The sequence below is a fragment of the Oncorhynchus mykiss genome, chromosome 7, assembly GCF_013265735.2.
Source record: "Oncorhynchus mykiss isolate Arlee chromosome 7, USDA_OmykA_1.1, whole genome shotgun sequence".
Lineage (NCBI taxonomy): Eukaryota > Metazoa > Chordata > Actinopteri > Salmoniformes > Salmonidae > Oncorhynchus > Oncorhynchus mykiss.
The window spans coordinates 60,329,910-60,357,824 of NC_048571.1; the positions used below are offsets into that span (position 1 = coordinate 60,329,910).

At 42.6% G+C, this 27,915-nt stretch overlaps 2 protein-coding genes across 2 annotated transcripts; one reads left to right on the forward strand and one right to left on the reverse strand.

The window, feature by feature from the left end:
- Nucleotides 1-1,119: 1,119 nt before the first annotated feature.
- Nucleotides 1,120-6,507, reverse strand: LOC110528141 (fibroleukin). Its single transcript, XM_021609962.2, has 6 exons — nt 5,530-6,507; nt 4,505-4,700; nt 4,016-4,093; nt 3,704-3,816; nt 2,905-3,167; nt 1,120-2,092 (listed from the first exon to the last, which is right to left on the reverse strand). Exons 1-6 carry the CDS (start codon nt 5,797-5,799, stop codon nt 1,762-1,764), a joined length of 1,251 nt encoding a protein of 416 aa, XP_021465637.2. The 5' UTR covers nt 5,800-6,507; the 3' UTR covers nt 1,120-1,761.
- A 2,382-nt stretch (nt 6,508-8,889) lies between these two features.
- Nucleotides 8,890-26,048, forward strand: LOC110528142 (ras-related protein rab7). Its single transcript, XM_021609963.2, has 6 exons — nt 8,890-9,208; nt 17,348-17,410; nt 18,444-18,570; nt 23,580-23,798; nt 24,021-24,149; nt 24,598-26,048. The coding sequence occupies exons 2-6, from the start codon at nt 17,358-17,360 to the stop codon at nt 24,691-24,693; spliced, it is 624 nt and encodes a 207-aa protein (XP_021465638.1). The 5' UTR covers nt 8,890-9,208; nt 17,348-17,357; the 3' UTR covers nt 24,694-26,048.
- Nucleotides 26,049-27,915: the final 1,867 nt, after the last annotated feature.

Consider the following 27,915-nt stretch of genomic DNA (forward strand, 5'->3'; position numbering starts at 1 on the left):
CCCCCCCCCCCCCCCCCCCCCCCCCCCCACACACACACACACACACTGCTCACACACACACTCTAAACTCCCAAAAAAGCTCTGTAAACCACAGCCAGAGGGAGCCGCCCGTCTGACGCCAACTCCAAAGGCCAGCCGGGGGTCAGTGTGTGTGTGTGTGTGTGTGTGTGTGTGTGTGTGTGTGTGTGTGTGAGTGAGTGTGAATATTTGAGTATGTGTGTGTGTCTTTCTCTCTCTGTGTGTCAGAAAGTGTGTGAGCTCCTAATGCCATCATTGTGTGGGACTTTGGTATGGGACAGTGTGAAAGCTGTGACAGGTTATTTGTGGTAGGAGAAGGGGAGGCCCTTTACCAAAACTGAGCTCTTCTCTGTTGACTGTCATAGCATCATTTCAAACGAAAAGACAGTTAGGGTTTGGCTGAGCAATCCCACAGCTGGAGTCAGAACACAGGGGCCTGGAGACCTAGGGGTAGAGAGCGCTGAGTTGGCTGTCGGCTGCCCCTCTGTTGTACATTAGCACGTTAGCATGTTATCGGGCCATGGCTTTGAGGGGTCTGAGTATCACCCAACTGATAACTGATCCCCCTCTGCATGAACCTGGCACCAGCTGACCCTATATCCAGGGGGGAGGGAACAGGAGAAGCAGCCACCATGAAACTCTGACTATCTAAGTTTTATAGTGTAACTTAGATTGTTTTGTGAAACTACAGACCTGAAAAATGAAGAGGTGCTTTGCTAAAGTACTGTACTCAACTGACAGGTACTGTCACATACTCTGTCAAATGTAATTTGCTACATGATGCAGGCTTAGGGTGAAGGGTCTTTACTTAGGTTCCTGGTCAGCTAATTCTCCCTGGTTTGGATCTATTAACAACTCCTGCTGAGACTGAGGCATTCCTAATATGGACACCATAAGAGATTATCAGATGGATGAAATGAATATGCTTGTTTGGGTGATTGAATTAAACCTGTGTAGAATGTGATACGTGTAGACCTAACAGGACACCTGGATGTCAAGTACCTTTCTTACATAACTTCAAACTGATTTTCAGGCAGAATCTGTTCATCTTTTGTGTTTTATATGTTGACATATCTTATTTACCCAAAATAATACTGGTAAACCATATTCAGAGACACAATAACTCAAGTCAATGGTTACAAATGTTATAGAAATGTATTTCAATAATAATTTCTCTATACTAAAGCCATGATTGTCAATGTACATTTCTACATTTCAAATTTGTGGAAAGATTTGCATAACATACTGTATGAAAACTTTACTGCCATTTAAACATCACGACAACAAAAAGATGTGGGGTGGCAAAGTACTTGGCTTGACTGATGGATAATACACATGAAGCAGGGGTGAGGAACCCATGAGCCTTTATGATCACATAGTCTGCTGGTTAATGGTGTAATTCAACTTCTTCAATACATACTTGAATTATAAATAAGGACAGAGACATCTAACCACTTTTCCATTTAGCACTATATTTACACCTGGAAGAAGTGATTTAATGGCTCTCACTATCCCAACATCCAGTGAATCAAACATCCAGTCATCAGCTGGTTAACAATAACCTTCACACACTCTGCAACCAGATGAGTGTTTCCCTGGCTGGAGCACATCACAAACAGATCTGGGACCAGGCTAGATTTATATATACAGAACCTGACTCAGAGTATGTAGTAAGCCTACATTTTATAGATTGCTACTTCACATTAACTGTCCCATTTCAATCTGCTCCCAAGTCATTAATTATTAGAAGTTGCGTGGGCGTGTCTTCATCTCCACACTCTTAAAGGAGTAGCGCTCTCCACTGCGGCTGTCTGTCAGGATGTACCAAGTGCCCCAGTAAATGCCGTTGGTCAGTCCGCTGTAGCGCCCGCGGTAGTACCGTCCATTCAGGTTAGCCGCTAGGCAGGCATCGAACCACCAGCCCGCACCGTAGTACTGCGCACAGTTCCCCGAGGTGTAGCGGTCATGATCACGGTCGTTGGTGCTGAACGCTCGGCCGTCGTGGTTGTAGCGTTTGCTGTAGCTCAGGGCATTTCCCGCGTCACCAGAGTACTCCCGTGCTGTCAGACGGTAGCTGGGAGAAGGAGAGACAACATTTACTCAGCGTTCATAACCAAGTGAGAAGGTGGTATTTACCACATACGACTAGGAAAATACACTTGAACGCCCCTCCAACTGGTAATTACTAGTGGGACACTCGTCTATCATCCCTGATCTCTGTCTTCTCCCACATATTGACCTCTGATGTCACCTACTAAGGAAATTACCTCAATAACAGTATTTTCGGAAGTTACATCCAACAACAAAATGCAATTTATAAAAAGCTATCTATTAAAAGTGTTTTTGAACAATAGAATTTGTTTGTGAGCACGACAGCTGTACTTTTAGTTGATAGTTGCTGCAACTTGTTTGCCATTAGCCAATCTCAATGAGTTCAAAGCATGTGAATGCATCCAACTCATATTTATTACTTCACAACTGGAAATAGTCACATTCCCACTTGGTTATGAACACAGCATAACACCATGAGTGTATTAGTTTATTATATGTTAAAAAGATATGTTCACTCCAAAATCAAAGTTTGTCAGATGTTTACTGACTTCCAAAGAGGTCTTATGTTGAGATGAGTCCACGTCATACTCCATCAGTTGTGTAGATCCAGATACATGCATTAAAGATAGGCACTGTCTAATTTCAGGGAGTACCTATCCTCACATTCAGATGCCGTGGGACCTGAACTGATCTTGACATTATCCCACTTTTGTAAAAAAAATATATATATATATATTTGGTCATCTTTGATTTTGAGTTAAACAATTTCTTTAATTTGTGTATAATATACACTGTACATCTTAGTCTTCCTATCTAGCTGTGTGTTTCCATTACTTCTGTGTCTCTGTTGCCACCCTAAAGGTGTTGTAGGTGGCTTGGCGTTTCTGCTGGTGCCAGTCCTCCAGTTGAATACGCAGTAGGTGTTGACCAGTGTTGGTGAGAGCATGCAGCGCTGCGTTCCCCAGCCAGTGTTCTCCCTGTGGGGAACCAAAACCCTCGCGATACTCCTGCCACGTCCGATTGAAGTCCACCGAGCCATCTCTCCGACGCTGGAACATCGTCCACCCTCCGCCTGCCGTCTCCATGTCACACTCTGCCTGGGGAGGGGCAAAGGTAACAACTCTTGGACATCCGACACAATAATGATGACGTTTCCCTGACCATTGCCAATAGTAGAGAGAATATACGGGGTGATTATTGAGATACAGTATGTAACTCATTGATAAATTTTTCTGTAATCAGTGGCCTTGTGGTTTGAGTGTCCGCCATGAGATTGGAAGGTTAGGAGTTCCATCCCCAGCCGAGTCATACCAAAGATTGTAAAAATGGAACACGGTGCATCTCTGCTTAGCACTCAGCAGTAAGGAGATATATTTGGGGTAAGGCCCTGTGATAGACTAGCATCCTGTCCAGAGGGTGTACTTGTACATCAAGCTGCCTTGGGCTCCTGCTCCTGTGAGCCGTTCTGGCTTGCACAAACAAGGCTGCTTTACTACTGTAATCTGTAACATCAGCTTCCTCCTTGTCTGTTTTTTCTCGCTGCATGTTCCCCTCCAAGCTCTACAGATGGTGCATAACACACATACAGCAAACAGGTTGTTTGCATTTTGTGTGTGTAAGTATTATGTGGTACTTCGACTGCAGGTCTGTGTGGGTCAGGCTGGATGGTGTAGATTCCGTTCTCTCGGATCCCCAAACGATAGATCTCAGCACAGTCCTGAGGATGCAGCCTCACTGAGGGGGCAACTGCAACACACACACACACACTTGCGCTCTTACATCTGTATATTTTGTACGCACATGCGCACACAAGCACTCAAGTAAACACACACACACACACACACACACACACACACACACACACACACACACACACACACACACACACACACACACACACACACACACACACACACACACACACACACACACACACTGCTCTCACCTGTTGGAGGGTGTTGTGTGATGCTTCTCAATAGTAGTAGCAAGTCTTTCTCTCCCTCTCTCCCAACCGCTGCCCCCTCTAAACACATAAAACAAGAAGAGGTTGTGTGAGATTGAGGACTCATCCCACTGTAGTTACATATAGCAGTTATCTTCTGATCTGTTGTAGAAGTTATATGGTGGTTTTGTGAAGGTTAAAGAGTTGTGAACTGGGTTGTGAGATACCAGTGAACTATCTATCTGCCTTACTCATCCCACACAGAGCCTTGCATTCCTGTGCACTCACCTCTGACCGACACAGACCAGGCCTCACTACGACTTTGTTAACTGTGAGTGTGTGTGGCCCTCTTAAGAGATAGGAGAGACACCGTCATTGTGTGGAGAGGGTTCAAGCGAATGAACAGGAGGATACACAGAAAGAGAGAAGATAGGTAGTAACAATGTGTGCATCTGTGTGTGTGTATGTGTGTGTGTTCGCCATGCTCCTCACCCAGTCGTCTGGCCATAGCCCTGAGGGCCTGGCTGTGACAGTGAAGGTCACACTCTGTCAGCACTGCAGCCATCAGAGCCAGAATGGCCCCCAGCGTGTCCCCTCCCTGGCCTGCCTGGCCCTTGGGGGCCCCCGGCTCCTGGAAGGAATGCATACATCGTTGCAACTGGAACAGACGCTCCGACACATCCCCTGCCTGCAGAGACCACACACAGCATTACAGTCATGACATGACACACACACACACACATGCATGTACCAGCATTTACAGTCACATCACACAAACACAAACCGGCACTAAGGCATGCAAAGTAGATGACTGCCACAGACTCAATCACTCAGTCACGCTTACATCCCTCCTAGCCATGTCAGTGGAACACCTGTCATTGCATGAGCTCAGCAAAGCCATATGATGAGGACATTTATAAACCCAAGCCTAATTTTACTCCCACTTTGATTGTTATCTCTGGAAAGCATCTGTCAAGTGGTGCCAAGTGAAGAGTGCCCCTAATCCCCAGAGTAGGGACCTGTTGCCCGCTCTCCACATACTATACCACTGACACTAATGCTTACGACACCAGATACTACCCACTGGGCACAGACGTCAATTCAACATCTATTTCACGTTGATTCAACATAATTTCATTTAAATTATGTGGAAACGTTGATTCAACCAATGTGTACCCAGTGGGTGTCTATGCCACTATGCTACAGAGTTGGGCTCAATTCCATTTAAATTGGCTGAGTGACGTTATGTCCATAGTCACGGTTTCAGCGGCCTAAACTTTACACCCCTGCCACACAAACCAGAGGGACATGGTGTGTCAGACTCAGAGACTCTGCACCAGCATTATCTAATCACCCCTACCGAGCAAACATTGTCCAGGCCTTCCTCTGTGCCACCCAGCTCAGAATACTCATTGTTTGGTGTGTACAATACCTGAGTCAGTTATATCAATACCTCACTCATTCTACTGGGAAAAGCACAGGAAATGACCTCAGATTGACCTGGTGATGTCACTCACCTCGGGCTGGACCTGTCGGACTTCTTGTCTGTGTTCTTCCCTCAGAGGGGGGTCGGAGGCAGCCAGGGGGGCAACCACCACCCTGCAGCCCGCTGTCCCAGGGCTCCCCTCACACCCCCCTGACCCTATCCTCGCAGGCGGAGCGGCCACCAAACTGTCCCTGCAAGGGGGGTGGGGACAGACTGGGGGTGCGTCTGGGGGGGACAACACAACCCCCACACACAGGGACAGCAGTAGTGGGACCACACCGATTGAGCCCAGTAGAATCATGGGAAAACTACTAAAATAATTTGAAAAGCTGGCAGAATTCAGTCTCTCAGACAACTCTGAGTTTCGTCGTTTACTGTGCCTCCCGACACCGGTTTTCACCTTAAAGCAGTTCCGCCTTGCCAGCCTCTTGGATTTGGGTGCCCACACCTCTTTGGTGCCACTTGTCCTTTAAAAAAAAAATAGTTGTACTTGATGGGTTTCTACTCCACTCCTGAGTCTGTCGGCTTGATGCTTTGTTTGAAGCCTTGGATGGTGTCCCTCCACTCTCTGCCCATATAACCTTCTTCTATTTCTGTGTGAACTTCATCTTTTTCTGTCTCTCCATGTCTATCTCTTTTTTTAATCTAATCTTACTGTAATCCCGATCTCTGTGTATGTCTCTTTCTATCTATCTATATACCAATTTCATCCCCTCGACTTCTCTTCCTATTTTTTCTCTCTCCCTCTGTTTCTCTTTCTCTCTCTCTTTCTGTTAGTGAGGTTCTTTTGGCTCAAAATCCTAGATAACTGCGCCTCTCTGCTGTCTGGCACGCACTAACGCACACACCTCCTGATTCTCACACACACACACACGCACAGACACATGGTCACACACAATCCATCCATCTCCTTGACCAATCCCCTCTCTCTCTCTCTGACTCTCTCTCTCTCTCTGACTCTCTCTCTTTCTCTCTCCCTCTCTCTCTCTGACTATCTCTCTCCCTCTCTCTCTCTCCCTCTCTCACTCTCCATCTCTCTCTCTCTGACTCTCTCTCCCTCTCTCTCTCTCTCTTTCTCTCTCCCTCTCTCTCTCTGACTCTCTCTCTCCCTCTCTCTCTCTCCCTCTCTCCCTCTCCCTCTCTCCCTCTCCCTCTCTCCCACAGTTTATGGACACAGAAACCAGAGGAGTGTTCGGGGTGGTTGTTGTAGAGTTGCATCCCTATCTCAAATGAACAGACATTTTCAGTAGACTGGATTTTTACTCGCCTCTCCATTTGTCTCTTATCTCACACACATGCTCAAGTCACATATTCCTCCCCCTCCTACCTACCTCCCTCTCTCTTTTTCTCCTTCTTTCTCTCTCTCTCTCTCCCTCTCTTTCCCTCTCTCTTTCCCTCTGACAGTCAGTGCCTGCCTTTAACTCTCCCCTGTTAACATGTGTATGTGTGAAAAATGTGTATGTGTATATTTGAGACGCTTTTCCTCCAAGAGGCCAAATCTTTTCTTCCTCTCTCGTATATCCTCCCCCCATACCTTTAGTTTATTGCTGGACGTGTTTACCAACTGAGTTCCTACCAGATCTTAAAGACTAGGCACTCAATAGTGTAGAGCAGTCAGGAATTCTTCCATTAACACTAGGGCCATCCCGACTCATTAGCAGTGGTGTAAAGTACTAAAGTAAAAAATACTTTAAAGTACTACTTAAGTCGTTTTTGGGAGTATCTGTACTTTACTTTACTATTTATATTTTGGGCAACTTTTACTTTTACTTCACTACATTCCTAAAGAAAATTATGTACTTTTTACTCCTTACATTTTCTGACACCCAAAAGTGCTCGTTACATTTTGAATGCTTAACAGGACAGGAAAATTGTCCAACTCACACACTTATCAAGAGAACATCCCTGGTCATCCCTACTGCCTCTGACCTGGCAGACTCACTAAACACAAATGCATCTTTTGTAAAATATGTCTGAGTTTTGGAGTGTGCCCCTGGCTGTACGTACTTTTTAAAAACAAGAAAATGGTGCCGTCTGCTTTGCTTAAAATATAAGTGATTTGAAATGATTTATACATTTCCTTTTGATACTTAGAACCAAATACTTTTTGACATTTACTCAAGAAGTACTTCAAGGAAAAACTTCCACTTTTACTTGAGTAACTTTCTATTAAGGTATCTATACTTTTACTCAAGTATGGCAATTGGGTACTTTTTCCACCACTGCTCATTAGGATGTGCCAAATGGACGCATCAACAGAATACACACCCACGGACACACAGTCTGCCCACAGCCAAGGGGCAACCACCCCCCCCCCCCCCCCCCCTCCCCCAGTACGTGTTCAGTCAGTCAGGAATGGAGAGCAGTCCATCATCCCTGTCCCAGTGTCCCTTCTTTGAATGCACAGACAAGCATGGAGGACTGAATGTCTTCAGAGAGTTCAGAATCTCAGAAAATATCCGGGTAAGATTGGACACAACAGCACTTTGATGATGAAGTACAGGGCTGAGCAGCTGCATTCTAGATCAAAAACCAGACACAGAACAGAACCTTGAGTTAGAATCACAGAGTTCTATTATGGAGCCTTGATTGAATACAATTGTATATTTGACTTATGAGATTCATTATACAAATCATTCAGCTGCAGACAGTAGATACAACAGAGAGTAGCTCCTCAACATCTGTGGTGAATATGATGCTCAGGCAAGATAGTAATTATGAGTAGATGTATTAGAGTAGAGTAGAGTATTGGAGATGATTTTTGGCCTGCACAAGAACGCCCTCTTCACCAGTATTCAGAGCTTCTGCCAGAAATGAACGAAGACTGCCCTCTAGTGGTGCTCATATTTGCTGTCTTCATCACAGAAATGTGATAATAACCAATAGCGATCCTAAATTAAATTTTCAGCCCTACATAAAAAACAAAATACACTTCCAGATATTAGGCTACATAAACATTAAAACATAAAAAACATAAAAAACAAAATACACTTCCAGATATTAGGCTAGGGGAGATATTATGCTATGGACTATAGACTGCAAATGTGTGGTATGTTTCGAGACAGTCTGCTTTGGGTAACATAATACGCCATTGTTTTATGGAACATAGACAGTCATGCCAGGTATGCTGTTCTTTTTTCCCAAACAAAATCTATCTTCCATAAAAACATGTTTAGGTGCTGTCTGCTTCTCTCCTACTGCTCATGGTGTTCTTTAGCCTGGCATGTTATATCAGAGCAAATGAGCTATTGCAATTTGGAGAACTTTAAGAATAGATTAATTTGTACAATAAAAAAACAAGGATTTTACAAACTTACTATAGATCCATCTCTGGTGCAGTAAGTGGGCGTGGTGTATCCTGTTTGTGCGTGATTACGTTACAGCGCGGTGACGCAAGACTAGTTGTTTTGGAGGAAGTGAGAGAGAAAAAATCAGTCGCGAAAAGAAACCAGGGCAAAAAACAAGACAACAAAGTCGAGACAAAAATTATATAGCTAAATATACGTATTTACACTAATGTGAAGGGAATCTGAATATCAAAGAGAGATAAGCATCTCAAGCTGCAGAAACCAACTTGATACATGAACATTTTAACTGGGTAATCTAGCTAACGCATTAACTAGCTATCTATTTTGCTCGTGACAGTTATTCAAATTCAACAAGAGGCTCACCTGAGTCGATAAAGCGGTCTGGTGTGTTGGAAGTTGAAGGTAAGCTCTGAGATGTAATTAACTAGATAATGACTGCGACATAATATAACATTATTTCATACGGAAAGCTTTTGTTCATGGTCTAACGTTACCGGGGGAATACAAGAAATGGGCGACCGTCACAGTGGGGCGGCCTCTTGCAGACGAATTGAGCAATAGGTCGGGGACGGTGTAGCCGTGGGCCTTCTGTCCTGTCAGCTCCGACGGAGTGAACATTGCGTTCTAATGTGGACATGACCGAAAATATTTTCTGCTGTCCATTAATAACCACTTGAAATGGAGTTTAAACAACAACGACGCCGCAAATTGAAGGTTCAGGACAATCCAAATAGCTAAGCTTCCATGTTTTAAAACAACATTTTATGGAACATTACATATAATTTCGTTGTACAGAAGATTGATTCATGCATTGTTTGTTAGATATGTCACACGTAGGATCCCAGTAAGTCGATTGTAAAACAAACGTCTTGTCGGTCCTGAGCTTGTGGAAATCTTTCTCCCATGTGATCTGACTTCTATAACGCAGTGTCATGGGTTGCAGATTAGGCGAGGACTGGGGTTGTTACAGTAACAACTAACTTTTTACAGTAGGATTCCTATGAATACAATTTAACAATTATACTGGTTTATATTATGACAACTATTCATTTGTATGTTGGTTATATTCAGTTACAGTGTTGGTTATAGTTCCACTACAACATAGGCATGACACTGTGCTTTCCAGCTAGACATTTTGTCAGCATAGAGATGACCTTTCCCCTCGTTAGAGCATCACTGTGTCACACTCACAGTATCTCCAGCTGCGGGAGTCACACTAGCAGGGACTCAGGTGCAGCTGTCAACCTGGTAGCATTGAGGGTGTTAAGTATGTGACATGTTTGGAAATGAGTTAATCTCATCAGGGTTAATTATGCACAACACATCTAGCCTATATTTAGACTTTGTTTGTGTCTGAATGTGTCGCTGTATCTGGGTGTACAGTGGGGCAAAAAAGTATTTAGTCAGCCACCAATTGTGCAAGTTCTCCCACTTAAAAAGATGAGAGGCCTGTAATTTTCATTATAGGTACACTTCAGCTATGACAGACAAAATTAGGGGAAAAAATCCAGAAAATTACATTGTAGGATTTTTAATGAATTTATTTGCAAATTATGGTGGAAAATAAGTATTTGGTCACCTACAAACAAGCAAGATTTCTGTCTCTCACAGACCTGTAACTTCTTCTTTAAGAGGCTCCTCTGTCCTCCACTCGTTACCTGTATTAATGGCACCTGTTTGAACTTGTTATCAGTATAAAAGACACCTGTCCACAACCTCAAACAGTCACACTCCAAACTCCACTATGGCCAAGACCAAAGAGCTGTCAAAGGACACCAGAAACAAAATTGTAGACCTGCACCAGGCTAGGAAGACTGAATCTGCAATAGGTAAACAGCTTGGTTTGAAGAAATCAACTGTGGGAGCAATTATTAGGAAATGGAAGACATACAAGACCACTGATAATCTCCCTCGATCTGTGGCTCCACGCAAGATCTCACTCCGTGGGGTCCAAATGATCACAAGAATGGTGAGCAAAAATCCCAGAACCACACGGGGGGACCTAGTGAATGACCTGCAGAGAGCTAGGACCAAAGTAACAAAGCCTACCATCAGCAAGGGCAGTGAAGATGAAACGTGGCTGGGTCTTTCAGCATGACAATATCCCAAACACACTGCCCGGGCATCGAAGGAGTGGCTTCATAAGAAGCATTTCAAGGTCCTGGAGTGGCCTAGTCAGTCTCCAGATCTCAACCACATAGAAAATCTTTGGAGGGAGTTAAAAGTCTGTGTTGCCCAGCAACAGCCCCAAAACATCACTGCTCTAGAGGAGATCTGCATGGAGGAATGGGCCAAAATACCAGCAACAGTGTGTGAAAACCTTGTGAAGACTTGCAGAAAACGTTTGACCTCTGTCATTGCCAACAAAGGGTATATAGCAAAGTATTGAGAAACTTTTGTTATTGACCAAATACTTATTTTCCACCATAATTTGCAAATAAATTCATTAAAAATCATACAATGTGATTTTCTGGATTTCTTTCTCTCATTTTGTCTGTCATAGTTGAAGTGTACCTGTGATGAAAAGTACAGGCCTCTCATCTTTTCAAGTGGGAGAACTTGCACAATTGGTGGCTGACTAAATACTTTTTTGCCCCACTGTATGTGCAAACAAATCATTGAAGTGACTGGTCCCAGCTGTCTCTCCACCTCTCCCTCCCTGTGCAGTGTTTAGAATCCAACATCATGGACAGAGGGCTTCAGACCATAACCAAAGAACACTGTTTGGGATTTGCTGGAGTCATCATGTTATGCATGATGTCATGCTACTCCCACAAGAGAACAATGCCTACTATATTAATGACCATGAAATGTGAAATATAACCGTGATTCACTGCCTAGTCTAGTGATGACAGTCAGACGATCAACCCAGTATTTTAGGAATCCATTCTTCACGTTATGGAGAACCTCTATCCATACTGGAACTCCAGGCTACCTGACCCCTAGCTTCTCTGAGTTGGAGGTCAATGGTCAGTAGTCTTCACTGGTAGTCATGTACGAGACTATGGTGTTGGCATGCCCAGTGGGCCATCCTGAAGGGCTGTTCTCCACGCTCCAGAGTCAATACACTGGCCGTCTTCGAATGCTTTAAAAGTTTGCTCTTTATTCCTTGTTTCCTTCGGGTAAACACAGGTCATAAGTGTTGGATAGCCAATGAGTTCTTCAAAGAAGCCAGAAAGCGAGGATTTTCATCAAAGTATTCAAAAATGGCCCCTACCTCACCACACTTCACTAGTTAATGGAGAGCAGAGCAGGAGCACTGAAGGGGTTCTTGTACTCAGAGGAGAACTAGAGTGTTTGGCCAACTCTGATGTCTGTGCAGTGATGTAAGTTAAGACTGTTTGTAAATATAGCCACCATTTGTCATTATCATATTAATGTTGGATTTATGAGTATGGCTAAACAATCTTTAAAAGTCTCACAGGTGGAGCAGTTGTCTGTAGTTAGATGTCTGCTGGCGGTCGCCTATGGGTTGTATTATGAGTACAGATCCAGAGGCCTAGTTAGTAGTTTATCAATAGAAACACATGGCTTGTTAATGGCTATGGCTTGTTCACAGACCAAGACTTAAGAGTGGATCACAGGGCCTGGACACGAAGGGTCACTTACCCTGTTTCTAGGCTCTCAACACACACACACACAGACAGACAGACAGACAGACAGACAGACAGACAGACAGACAGACAGACAGACAGACAGACAGACAGACAGACAGACAGAGAGAGAGAGAGAGAGAGAGAGAGAGAGAGAGAGAGAGAGAGAGAGAGAGAGAGAGAGAGAGAGAGAGAGAGAGAGAGAGAGAGAGAGAGAGAGAGAGAGAGAGAGAGAGAGAGAGAGAGAGAGAGAGAGAGAGAGAGAGAGAGAGAGAGAGAGAGAGAGAGAGAAAAAAACTGTCCAGGGGGTTGTGTAAGTGTTGTTATTTTGGAACTTTTTTTTTTTTTTTTTTTTTTTACAAGTATCAGCTCTGAAAATGGAGGGAATTGTCAGGCTTTGGCCAGATGGGACATCCCTGTGTTTCACTTAATTAAGGGTGAGTGGAGTGAGGGCTGTGGATGGATGGTAGGCTTGGGCGTTATACCGGTGTATACCGTTTAGAAGGCCAGCATCTCGGAGTCGCCTCTTCACTGTTGACTTTGAGGCTGGTATTTTGCGGGTACTATTTAATAAAGCTGCCAGTTGAGCACTTGTGAGGCATCTGTTTTGCAAATTAGGTACTCTAATGTACTTGTTCTCTTGCTCAGTTGTGCACCGGGGTCTCCCACTCCTCTTTTTATTCTGGTTAGAGCCAGTTTGCACTGTTCTGTGTAGGGAGTAGCACACAGCGCTGTACGAGATCTTCAGTTTCTTGGCAATTTCTCGCAGGGAGTAGGCTTCATTTCTCAGAACAAGAATAGACTGATGAGTTTCAGAAGAAAGGTCTTTTGTTTCTGGCCATTTTGAGCCTGTAATCGAACCCACAAATGCTGATGCTACAGATACTCAACTAGTCTAAAGAAGGCTAGTTGTATTGCTTCTTTAATCAGAACAACAGTTTTCAGCTGTGCTAACATATTTCCAATGGGGATTTCTAATGATCAATTAGCCTTTTAAAATGATAAACTTGGATCAGCTAACACAACATGCCATTGGAACACAGGAGTGAGGTTGCTGATAATGGGCCCCTGTACTCCTATGTAGATATTCCATAAAAAAATCTGCCGTTTCCAGCTACAATAGTCATTTACAACATTAAGAATATCTACATCCTCTTTCTGATCAATTTGATATTTTAATGGACAAAAAAATGCTTTTCTTTCGAAAACAAGGACATTTCTAAGTGACCCCAAACTTTTGAACGGTAGTGTACATATACATATACAGTACCAGTCAAACGTTTGGACACCTACTCATTTCCGGGTTTTTCTTTATTTTTAATATTTTCTACATCTTAGCATTCTCTCAACCAGCTTCATGAGGTAGTCACCTGGAATGCATTTTAATTAACAGGTGTGTCTTAAGTTATTTTGTGAAATTTCTTTCCTTCTTAATGTGTTTGAGCCAATCAGTTGTGTTGTGACAAGTTAGGAGGGTATACAGAAGATAGCCCTATTTGGTAAAAGACAGTTTATAATATGGCAAGAACAGCTCAAATAAGCAAGAAATGACAGTCCATCATTACTTTAAGACATGAAGGTCAGTCAATCTGGTAAATTGTGAGATGCAGAGTAGGTGAACAGATGAGCTCCGCATGTGTGGTTCCCACCGGGAAGCATGGAGGAGGAGGTGTGATAGTGTGCGGGTACTTTGCTGGTGACACTGATTTATTTAGAATTCAAGGCACACTTAACCAGCATGGCTACCACAGCATTCTGCAGCGACACACCATCCCACAGCATTCTGCAGCGACACACCATCCCATATCATCTGTTTTTCAACAGAACAATGACCCAACACACCTCCAGGCTGTGTAAGGGCTATTTGACCATGGGGAGTGATGTAGTGCTGCATCAGATAACCTGGCCTCCACAATCACCTGACCTCAAGCCAATTGAGATGGTTTGGGATGAGTTGCACCGCAGAGTGAAGGAAAAGCAGCCAACAAGTGCTCAGCATATGTGGGAACTCCTTCAAGACTGTTGGAAAAGCATTCCAGGTGAAACTGGTTGAGAGAATGCCAAGAGTGCAAAGCTGTCATCAAAGCAAAGGGTGGCTTTTTGAAGAATCTCAAATATTAAATATATTTTGATTTGTTTCACACTGTTTTGGTTACTACATGATTCCATGTGTGTTATTTTATAGTTTCTACAATGTAGAAAATTGTAAAAATAGAGAAAAACCCTTGAAAGAGTAGGTGTTCTAAAACTTTTGACTGGTAGTGTATATCGTGGAACACTATCTTCAAAAAGGCAGCAACCTCAGCAGTGGCACTTGTTTGTAGAGGTCTATGGCTGTGCTGTGGCATAGCCTTGTTTTGTTAATTTAGTTTTTTCCTGAGCCCTTGTCACAGTCAAGTCACAGCTATTTTATAGTAAAAACATATGATGTAATATAGCAGAATTAAATTGACCAGAATATTTTTCCTAATAAAAAAAGTTTCCAGTGCAAAGTGATGCTTATCTCGTGCCTGGAACAGTTATTCTCTGTGATCATTTAAAACGGGTCTCAATTTAGCGAGTTGAAAGACAATTTTTTTCAGTGATACAAACCAAAATGTGTCTTTTCAATATACAGATATTTGATTTAGTTTATTCTGCCTGTTCTTTGGAATTTTCAAAATGGATGAGCGATTCCACATTGAACACGGCATGGGGATGAATTATGGCCAGGACATCTGCTTGGTGAGTAGGCCCAGGCTTAATGATTCTGATGAAAATATGCTTAGTCTTTATCAAACTAATGTTTTTGCATATTTTTAGTGTGGAACCGGTCTATGTTTAGGTGGGTTATTCGCCTAGGCTAACCAATTCTAGATGGCACTAGCAGTTTGCAAAGTAGCTTAAGAGGAAAATAGATGGAATGCAATTATTCAAAAATCGCAGCTTGTTGCTGGAACACATTTTCTACTTCAATCAACCAGCCCATTTTGAATTTGTGATGAAACTGTTATTTTTTTTGGCAAGGAATGTTGCTCCTGTATCCCATTAGTTAAATATGTTTTTATAGGCATTGATTTCTGTTGGCCTAACGGGAGCTTGTGTGCGTACTCAGCACACGTGAGGGAATGAGACACAGAGGGGAAAGAGAATTTAGGGGGAAGAACGGTGTGATGTTTGACTTGTTTTCATTTTTGTTGTGCCCTGCCAATGCACATGTACAAATGGAACACTAGAGTCAAAGCAAATTAATGTTGTCAAGACAATTTCACTTGCCCGTTCGGGCAGCCACAAATCACATTCCACCAAATAGTTTTACAGTATTGGATAAAAAAATCTCTGGTTGAAGATCGAGATTTGACATCCGTTCAAGTACTTGAGTACTCAATTACTCATGCCCATCTCTACCTGCAAATAGTTTGTCAGAGACTGTATGAAATTTTCACATTGTCCTCGTTAGCATTTAGCTAGAGTTCTCTATGGGATTGTATACGTATTTGTTAGCATTGTTAACCTTCGGATTCGAGGCTGTGTGGTCTGAAAGTAGTGCCCCTTGTGTCCAGTGCCAGTATTACTGAATATCCCGGCATGGCACCAGGTTGGTATGACAGTCTGGATACCGCCCAAGCCTAATGGATAGTACATGCAGGGGAATGTTGGGGATTGTGTAGCGGTGGCCTATCCTCCTTACTAACTGGCAAGTTACTCTCTTTGTTTAGACGGACATATATCTTGATGGTAATAGGCCGGACAAAGGCTGTTGTACTCATTAATCTGACTGTTGGCCTGGCTGTTACATTGTTGTTTCCCATGATAAACACAAGATGAATTTGAATGGGTCACTCTCGTCATTGTTTCAGTATAACATTGGGGGGCTTTTCTATTATCCTTTATCTCAGACAGTGCCAGATAGGACTGGGCTGGGTTCTTTCCCATGACACTGCACCAGGTGTGTGTGTGTGCCTTTGTGAGAGATCTCACCTAGGTTTCTCCATTGAGAGAATGTGCCCTCAAAGTTAGGATGTTTGCCATTAGTATTGAAGCCTAATCACTTATTAAAACTGGAGTTTGGGAACGGCCACCCTGGAAGTGATTGGGAAAGAGTAGAGTTTTATGGTTGTCGTTCTCTCGCCTCTGATGTGAAACACGATCTAGTCCTCAGAGTGTGTGTGTGTGTGTGAGAGAGATTAGGGAACACATGACTGGAATGAAGAGTTCAAGTCTGATGCCCAGTGGAATAGCACTCACTCTACAGTACACACAGTGCTAAATCACACACATTATAGCATTTTCTGACGTTTATGGTGCGGAGCTATGGATTTCAACGCCAGCGATCAGTTTGAAACTAAAAAAATATAAAATGTCTAGAGAAATCAGGTCAATATACTTGCAAGAACTACTTTTTTCCAGGTGTGTGCATATTTTTGTGTTTAGGTAGGGCAGGGGTGTCAAACTAATTTCCCAAGGGGGCCCGTTTGGTCTTCACCATGGTCTGGACCCCGGTAGGGCCACGCTGAAAATGTGTTATTTCCTCGCCGTCAAAATGTGCAAATAATGATCCGCTATCCATCATTTCTGGAATTTCAGATGCTCCCTTACTGTCTAGCTTTAGTTTTGATGATTGATGAAGATACATTATAATGTCTACACAGTTTCGATTTGGTTTTAGTCATTTGGAAGAAACTAATTATACAAAAAATATATATAATTTTAAAACTAAGACATCATGGCAGGCCTTATTAAATCATCTCGTGTGCGTGCATAGTCCAAGTCCTGGGTTGCATCCAAATAATCAACTTTCTCCCAAAGTATGGATTTGAAAGGAAATTACTGGTAAATGGAAACTCCCTCTTGGCCTACATCAATACAATGCTTTTAAATGTTTAGGGAGTAGTGAACGAGTGCACACTTCAGGAGGAAGGAGAGATTGAGACTCAACCCTGATTTTGTGTGTGTGGTCTCTCCTCAGACACGACAGAATGACATCCAGGAAGAAAGTGCTCCTGAAAGTCATCATCCTTGGGGATTCTGGGTTAGTCACCGAGTATTTGTGTTCTCTTCCTGTTTGACCAGTGTTTCGTTTTCCACTTTGATAATAGACTGCTGTTTGGGTATTCCAGATTCATTAGAAACTGCAGTCTACTACAGTCTTCCTGTACAATCAGACTGCTGTTTGGTTGTGCCACACATCTACAGATAACTGCCAAAATAAAGAAAACACTAGAGTAAGTGAGGGGTACAAAGTATATTGAAAGCAGGTGCTTCCACACAGGTGTGGTTCCTGAGTTAATTAAGCAATTAAAACATCCCGTCATGTATACAAATGCCCAGTTGCCCATTATTTTGGCTACCATGGCTAGAATTAGAGCGCTCAGTGACTTTGAAAGAGGGGTCTCAAAGGAGCATAGGGGGTTTAAAGGGTGAGTGTATGTCTGTCACCAGATCTCAACCCAATTGAACACTTACGGGACATTCTGGAGCGGCACCTGAGACCTCATTTCCCACCACCATCAACAGAACACATAGTTATGGAATTTATTGTGGAAGAATGGTGTCGCATCCCTCCAATTGAGTTCCAGACACTTGTAGAATATATGCCAAGGCACTTTGAAGCTGTTCTGGCGGCTCGTGGTGGCCCAACGCCCTATTAAGACCCTTTATGTTGGTGTTTCCTTTATTTTGGCAGTTTCCTGTATGTCTCCATTTGATTTATGACTGTACTTTTTATTTCACTTTCCATCCCCTCACACTGTGTAATCTGATGCTGCTGTATTCTCATTGTGTCACTGCATGCTCAGCACTGCAGAGGAGAACTAGAGAGTGTGAGTGTCCACAGTATTGCATCAGAGCACCTCTAATGGGTTTTTAATGGTGTCTGATCTCTCTCTGCTCCTCATTGAGTTTGGCTCATGAGCCATTGGCCATGGTTCGTCTTTCACCGTTAGAACTGAATGGATAGATGGAATAATGCAGCCATGTAAATAGATGAATACTTATCTTTAACACCTTTCTTTCCCCTGCTTGTTGTCCACCTCTCTTTCCCTTCATATCTCTCTCCTTCTCAGAGTTGGGAAGACCTCCCTGATGAACCAGTATGTGAATAGGAAGTTCAGTAACCAGTACAAAGCCACAATAGGAGCTGACTTCCTGACCAAGGAGGTGATGGTGGACGATCGGCTCGTCACAATGCAGGTACAGAAACGTGGCTACAGCACCACCATCACAGCCACAATATCCAATAATAAAGATGGCGCCGATAGACATGGCCGCCTTGTTTCAGGCTCCGAAGCAACTTTGCAGTATTTTGTTTTTATAGCCCTAAACTTTCTTTGCATTATTACATGCAGCCGGAAATAACTTTTGATATCAGAGAGGTGGTAACTCACCAGCATTCCTGAATTGTATCTTTTGTTCGTACCGTCCAAGGCATTTTAACTTATCCCAGAGGCAGCTCCAAGACGCCGCCGGCGTAGAAGAGGTATTCGGAGTGGACTTTTAGTCCGACTCAGGACGTGTGCACACTATCCACCGCTTCCGAGTATACTAGTCACAAATGTTCAGTCTGGAGAAAATAAAGAATCTACTTCCAGAGAGATATCAGGGACTGTAACATACTCTGTTTCACAGAATCATGGCTCTCTCTGGATATACTGTCCCCGTCCATACAGCCAGCTGGGTTTTCAATACATCATGCAGATAGGAATATAGTACTCTAGGAATGAGAAAGGCGAAGGTGTATGTTTCATGATTAACTACTCATGGTGTGATTGTGGTAACGTACAGGAACTTAAGTTCTTTTGTTCACCCGACCTGGAATACGTCACAATCAAATGTCGACCGCATTACCTCCATACAGAATTTTCTTCGGGTTATCGTCACAGCCGTGTGTATATCTTCAATTCGATACCACCACAGCTCTCAAGGAACTACACTGGACCTTGTGTAAACTGCATATCCTGAAGCCGCATTTATTAAAGTTGGGGACTTCAGTAAAGCAAATCTGAGGAAAACGCTACCAAAGTTATATCAACACAGCCTGCAGTACTTGTGCTTCAAAAACTCTTAACCATTGTTACTCTCCCTTCTGGTATGGCTACAAGGTCCTCCTCCGCCCTCCCTTTGGCAAATCAGAGCACGACTCCATTTTGCTCCTCCCTTCCTATAGGCAGAAACTCAAACAGGAAGTACCCATGCTAAGGTCTATTCAAGGCTGGTTTGACCAGTCGGAATCCATGCTTCAAGACTGTTTTCATCACGTGGACTGGGACATGTTACAGGTTGCCTCTGAGAATAACATTGATGTATATATTGATACAGTGACTGAGTTCATCAGGAAGTGTATAGGGGATGTTGTTCCCATTGTGGCGATTAAAACCTATCCAAACCAAAAACCGTGTATAGATGGCAGCATTCGTGATAACTGAAAGTGCGAACCACCACATTTAACTACGGCAAGGTAACTGGGAATTTGACCAAATATGCCCTCCGTAAGGCAAACAGGCAAAATGTCAGTACAGAAAGAAAGTGGATTCCCAATTCAACAGCTCAGACACAAGGCGTATGTGACAGACCCAAGATAATCACAGATTATGAAGGGGAACACCAGCCACTTCGCAGACACCAATGTAATGCTCCTGGACAAGATAGCCTTCGCCAGCTTTGAGGATAACACAGTGTCGCTGACATGGTCCGCTCCCAAGGACCGTCAGCTCTCGTTCTCCATGGCTGACGACAGTAAGACTTAAGTGTTTTAACCTTTGCTAGGCAGCCAGCCCAGGCGGCATCCTTAGAGCGTGCGCAGACCAGTTGGCTGGAGTGTTTACGGACATATTCAATCTCTATCTCCCTATCTCAGTCTGCTGTCCCCACTTGCTTCAACATGTCCACCATTGTTCCTGTACCCAATAAAGCGAAGGTAACTGAACTAAATGACTACCGCCCCTTACCACTCACTTGCTTTGAAAGGCTAGTAAACCTACACAGGATCGGTGTCTCCCCTGCGGACGGTTGAGCTAATGTAGGCTAAGTAACAAAAAAAAATCCCAGGACATAGACATATCTGATATGGGCAGAAAGCTTAAATTCGTGTTAATCAAACTGCACTGTCAAATTTACAGTAGCTATTACAGTGAAAGAATAGCATGCTATTGTTTGAGGAGAGTGCACAATTATGAACTTGAAAATGTTTTATTAAACCAATTAGGCACATTCTGAACAGATATGCAATGGTTCATTGGATAAGTCTAAAACTTTGCACATACACTGCTGCCATCTAGTGGCCAAAATCCAAATTGCATCTGGGCTGGAATAAGACATTATGGCCTTTCTCTTGCATTTAAAGAGTGTAGAAGTGTAGCAAAATGCTTGTTGAACAACTAGAAAATCCTAAGAACTAGAAGCGAGGCAGCCCTCTGTCGTAGTCATTTTTACCTGCAATACAATATAACAGATGATGCAATCACCATCGTACTGCACACTGCCTTATTCCATCTGGACAAGAGGAATGCATACATTTGAAGTCGGAAGTTTACATACACCTTAGCCAAGTACATTTAAACTCGTTTTTTTACAATTCCTGACATTTAATCCTAGTAAAAATTCCTTGTCTTAGGTCAGTTAGGATCACCACTTTATTTTAAGAATGTGAAATGTCAGAATAATAGTAGAGAGAATGATTTATTTCAGCTTTTATTTCTTTCATCACATTCCCAGTGGGTCAGAAGTTTACTTACACTCAATTAGTATTTGGTAGCATTGTCTTTAAATTGTTTAACTTGGGTCAAACATTTGGGGAAGACTTCCACAAGCTTCCCACAATAAGTTGGGTGAATTTTGGCCCATTCCTCCTGACAGAGCTGGTGTAACTGAGTAAGGTTTGTAGGCCCCCTTGCTCACACACACTTTTTCAGTTATGCCCACAAATGTTCTATAGGAATGAGGTCAGGGCTTTGTGATGGCCACTCCAATACATTGATTTTGTTGTCCTTAAGCCATTTTGCCACAACTTTGGAAGTATGCTTGGGGTCATTGTCCATTTGAAGACCCATTTGCGACCAAGCTTTAACTTCCTGACTGATGTCTTGAGATGTTGCTTCAATATATCCATATATCCCTGTGATGCCATCTATTTTGTGAAGTGCACCAGTCCCTCCTGCAGCAAACATGATGATTCCACCCCCGCGCTTCACGGTTGGGATGGTGTTCTTCGGCTTGCAAGCGTCCCCCTTTTCCTCCAAACATAACGATGGTCATTATGGCCAAACAGTTCTATTTTTGTTTCATCAGACCAGAGGACATTTCTCCAAAAAGTACGATCTTTGTCTCCATGTGCAGTTGCAAACCGTAGTCTGACTTTTTTATGGTGGTTTTGGAGCAGTGGCTTCTTCCTTGCTGATCGGCCTTTTAGGTTATGTCGATATAGGACTCGTTTTACTGTGGATATAGATACTTTTGTACCTGTTTCCTCCAGCATCTTCACAAGGTCCTTTGCTGTTGTTCTGGGATTGATTTGCACTTTTCGCACCATAATATGTTCATCTCTAGGAGACAGAAGGCATCTCCTTCCTGAGCGGTATGGTGGCTGAGTGGTCCCATGTTGTTTATACTTGTGTACAATTGCTTGTACAGATGAACGTGGTACCTTCAGGCGTTTGGAAATTGCTCCCAAGGATGAACCAGACTTGTGGAGGTCTACAATTATTTTTTCTGACGTCTTGGCTGATTTCATTTGATTTTCCCATGATGTCAAGGAAAGAGGCAGTGAGTTTTAAGGTAGGCCTTGAAATACATCCACAGGTACACCTCCAATTAACTCAAATGATGTCAATTAGCCTATCAGAAGCTTCTAAAGCCATGACATAATTTTCAAGAATTTTCCAAGCTGTTTAAAGGCACAGTCAACTTAGTGTATGTAAACTTCTGGCCCACTGGAATTGTGATACAGTGAATTATAAGTGAAATAATCTGTCTGTAAACAATTGTTGGAAAAATTACTTGTCATGCACAAAGTAGATGTCCTAACCGACTTGCCAAAACTATTTTGTTAACAAGAAATTTGTGGAGTGGTTGAAAAACTAGTTTTAATGACTCCAACCTAAGTGTTTGTAAACTTCCGACTTCAACTGTAATTAAATTGGGGTTTCCTCTTAATTTTCTTAGACAGTTAGGCTAAGGCAAGGGCTGTTTCCTCTTCTATGCTGCTGCCGCCTCCGCTGCATTGTTCTCAATCCCAATATGCTGGTTCACTTTGCAATTATGCACGTATTAACATGGGGAAAGGCACCAGTTCTATGGCATACTGAAGATTATTTTTCAGAACCGCGGACAGCGACCATATCCAACGCGGGAGAAAGTGCATTTGTTCTAAATAATATTCCATTTATTAGTGTAGCACCATTATTTTTGTATAATATAACCATATACAATTTCAGTATCACATGGAGTGATGGACTATTCCATCCCCATGGTCTCCGCAATGGATTAGTCCACTGAGACAGGTGCGACTCAGACAGGTATCTTGTGCACCATTAGAAAAATTATAAATTGTTAAAGAAATGTCGGTCAACCAGCAGCCTATTGACCAAAAAATCGACCAGTCGACTAAATGAGGTCAGCCCTAATAAACAGTATATCATTGGAGCACTTCATTTTATTTTTATATATACCCTTCATTTTGATAGGGAGTAATGTTGAGACCAAGGTCACTTTTTAAAAATGAGCCCTGTAATTACAAAGATGCACACCATTTTCAGGCTGAGAAGTGCCAAACGGGTACACCTGTTTTGTCTGAGTTACATTTACATTTGAGTCATTTAGCAGATGTTCTTATGACTTACAGGGTTAAGTGCCTTGCTCAATTGCACGTTGACATATTTTTCACCTAGTCAGCTCGGGGATTTGAACCAGCAACCCTTCGGTTATTGGCCCAACACTCTTATCCTTTAGGCTACGTACTAAGGAAATGCAAACAACTTGTCATACCAATGGGGGATCAACAGTTAATTATGAAGTACACTTTTGGTAACACTGATGCAAACTTCAAGTGGCAACCAAACAAGTCTGATTACATGACAGTGTGATTAGTTTAAGATCTTAGTTCAGAAGAAAACATGTTTCCCAGCAATAGTTAACCCTCTTTCCTTCACGTTTTCCCTCCCTCCTTTCTTCCCTCCATCGCTCCCTCCACCTGTCCACATGGTCAGATCTGGGACACGGCAGGGCAGGAGAGGTTCCAGTCTCTGGGTGTGGCGTTCTACCGCGGGGCAGACTGCTGTGTGCTGGTGTTTGATGTGACTGCGCCTAACACCTTCAAGACTCTAGACAGCTGGAGGGACGAGTTCCTCATCCAGGCCAGTCCCAGGGACCCCGAGAACTTCCCCTTTGTGGTGCTAGGCAACAAGATCGACCTGGAGAACAGACAGGTGGGTGACAGATGACTATAGGCGTTACCACATCTAATGTTACCACCTCTAGTACTACAGTCATTGGCCCTAATGCTAATGTCATCTGCAGTGGAGTTTCCATACATGTGATTCAAAGTTTCTCAGTAGCAGGGTACGATCTAATGTGTGTTTTTCACCAATATTGGGGTCTCATCATAGATCTCATCTGATGTTTGTGAATGTCTTTCCCTACACACCCAGGTGACGACCAAGCGAGCTCAGGCATGGTGTCAGAGTAAGGACAACATCCCCTACTTTGAGACCAGTGCTAAGGAGGCCATCAACGTAGAGCAGGCCTTCCAGACCATCGCACGCAATGCCCTCAAACAGGTGAGTTGGGCCAGGATCATCATGGCAGCTCACAGGAGGGAATTGGGGGTTTTGGTGAATGAGTGACATTTTATTTTTGTGTCAAATCGCCAGTTGGCAACCCATTCCTTATGGGATTAATTGACACATAAACAAACATTACAATAATTCCCTGTGATAATTCAGTGCGCATCACATAAAGAGTTAAACAATAAATATCAACACATAAGTTAAATAAGGTTATCCAAACAATAATTATATCCCTAGGGCAGCGAAAATATATAGACAGATACAGAACAATGAAACAGAAGGAATTTGAACCCAGTCTGGCATAAAGAGAAGATTCAAGTGGGAGACAGGCCTTGGTTTTGTTGACTGTTCTTTCAGAGGACTACTTAAGTAGAAGAGCAAAACTTAGATCCCAGTTTCTCCATCTTCTCATTGTTTCTCCCTCTTTTATTTTTATCAGGAGACGGAGGTGGAGCTGTATAATGAATTCCCGGAACCCATCAAGCTGGACAGAAATGACCGAGCAAAGCCTTCAGCAGAGGCCTGCAGCTGCTGAGGCACAACATGGACTATCTTCTGTCTGGCTTTCAGGAACAAACCCCTTCTCTCTTTCTAAAGGAAAGGACAGCCTCTCTGGTTTCTGCATGCACCCATGTCACATTCCCCTCCCACCAGAATCCCAACGAGTGTCCAGTTATTTACATGTACTGCACATGATGGGTGTATACATACACCTTTAACACACATTCATTCACTCCCACACATACACATCTTGATGAATCCAATGCCGTTAGAGAAGAATTGGTACACCCCTGTAGACTCCACTATTACTGCCCGTTCCTGAATCCATACCATGAGTGAACCCACAGCCTGGCCCACCCTGTCTGACTCTGTCCCCTCTCTGTCTCTCACATTGGGGGGTCCAGATAGAGCCATGTCCTAGGAGTGCAGTGGAGAACTCTAAAGTGATGGCTGAAGCTTCTTGACATGAGATTATGATGATGATATCTTTGTCTCATTGTCCTGAAACATTTAATCCTCTGTATTTTCTGTTCTTCATAATTGTTTTGTTTTGACTTGAAGTTCTATATTGCCTAACTTACTGTTGACAAATAATTAGCTGTACTGTAATTTTTTGTTCGTATTGGCTGTCGATGTTAAGTCTTAAGCCAATCGGAAGCTTATACTTGGTTTTGCACTGTGGTTTTACTGATATTTTTTGTTATAAACTCTTATTTGGGCTTGACTGACAACAAGCCATTAACAACAACACTGCTCCCACCATCCTTCTCTACTACCCCCAGGAAGCCTGTTGAAGCTATAAAAAAAAAATGCACAGGTGGCTCCCTTTTGTTGGGAGTGCGCATTGGTTGGTTTAGTAGTTTATGTTGCAGGGGAAATATTCATAAGTAGGCGATGAAGAGAGAAAAGCTGACGACGCAAACACAATGGAAGACATGGAGAAAGTTCTTATTAAGATATTAATAGTCCTAGAACTACTGCTACTACTATGTTCTATATGTCCTTTCCTTTGTCAGCCAATGTGTTTCAACACTACAATTACAGCTCTGCTCCTCTACATCTGTCCACTGTTATGCCTGTATTGTCTATACTGTATCTTCCTTTCTGCTGGTAGCTCAGGTTGGCAAGAGTTTGTTAATAAGTGCTTAATATGACTTTTTAACAGATTGTGTACTACTATTGAGTGTGGGTATAACAGGAACAGTGGGGAAAAGATGAGAGATTAAACAATTGGATGTTATTTCTATCAATCACAAAGAAACAGTCCAAGGATTTGCCCTGGTATTACTCCTCTTCTTCACGAAATAATCAGTGCTATGCCAATTCAGTTGTTGAGTATTGGGATTTCAAAAGTAATGATAATAAAAAGTAATTCAATATAAAAAAAAATGATTTTTTTACTGCCATGTGTTTTAAAATGCTGGTGAGTGAGTTGAACAGTATGGGTGTGTGGATAAAGTCACTGAGGAAGCCAAGCCAGTAAAAAATCCATATTACAAACTACTGTAATTGTGTTGTTTGCTCTATAACCCATTTGTTCATATGCCAGCATGATATACAATAAGGCTGTGACAAAAAGAAGTCACACAGTGGTGCAATAGATTCAATTACCCACATTTGTTTCATCACAAAAGCAGAGAGCAACATCTGTCCAGTGAAATCTACAAAGCAAATGTTGCATGTAACAAACCGTTATGACCTGCAACATGGTCAAGGAAGTTCAATGTTTTAGACAGTTTACTAAACTGATTTAGAAACACGCAAGTCAGTAAAAAGACAACAGAAGCAATGCCTCTGCTATTTCAGCACCATTTCAACTTAGATATGATCAAATCCGCAAGGCAATATATAGTTTAATACACTGAAAACAAAGTTAAAGATACCAAAAATGATTTAGTCCAATCAATGTTACTAAATATCATGTGGCTGTCCATGGTACTGATTTCTCTGTCTGTGTGCGTGCACAAGTAAAACATTTGGACTCACCCTACTTGTAGACTAGTTGAATGTCAATGCCATCCTCCTCTTTTTCATGTTGGCAATACTGTCTATGGTTCTGTCATACAGTACACTTTTAGTTTTTGTTGTCATAGGCTACCTAGCTAAAATGCTTGCTAGCCTAACTTCCTCGCATGGGCAACAATGAACCAGCTAAGTTAGCTAGCTAGTTAATGTAAGCCTAAAAGGGATAGGCAACATCTAGGATACTTATTGAACTTCAATCGTATCAGGCCAGTGGCATAATATATTAATTTATGGTTAGATCAGAATTGCCATCTTAATCATTGGCCTGTACAGAGAATTAAGTCAAAGTCCAAATCCCCATCTCCATCCATAGCTTAGCTTAGGAAAGGGCCGATTTAGCAAGCAACCTACTGCCGGATATCAACACAAGCAGACCAGAAATGAAAATGAAGATTTGCTTAGGATGTGATTTGATTGGTGTGAAGCCAAATCCAAACTGGCCTCCCTTGGGGGCATTTTGCTGCACCAGGACAACCCACAGTTGAGCTCAGCTCAACGCTCATTGGCTAATTATTTTTTAAACGATACTTGCTGACAATCAAATGCTACAGTTGCAATGTCATACTTTTTTTTGGTCCAGACAGCATCAGATACATGGGCTACACATTCTGAGACAGAGGGACGCTGTTTCTCTCACTCTGATTATTTCTCTGGTGAGATTCAGCCACTTGCGAAATTGACAGAAAATTATGAAAACACAGAGAGACTAAATATAAATTATTTTACATATTTTATTGGTCAAATATTTGGGGAAGCCTGTCTTCTCTTGGCATCCATGAATACACGCAACTGGAGTTAATGGGATACATTTATTTAGAATATGTCATCAGCAGGTAGCCTAGTGGTTAAAGAATTGGACCGGTTGCTGGATTGAATCCTCGAGCTGACAAGGTAAAAATCTGTTGTTCTGCCCCTGAACAAGGCAGTTAACCCACTGTTCCCCGGTAGGCTGTCATTGTAAATAAGAATTTGTTCTTAACTCACTTGCCTAGTTAAATAAGGTTCAATCAAATAAAAAAAGTGTTTTATTTACCTTTATTTAACTAGGCAAGTCAGTTAAGAACAAATTCTTATTATCAATGACAGCCTAGGAACAGTGGGTTAACTGCCTTGTTCAGGGACAGAACAAAATATTTTTACCTTGTCAGTTCAGGGATTTGATCTTGCAACCTTTTAGTTACTAGTCCAACACTTTAACCACTAGGCTACCTGCCGCCCAATGAAGACTGAA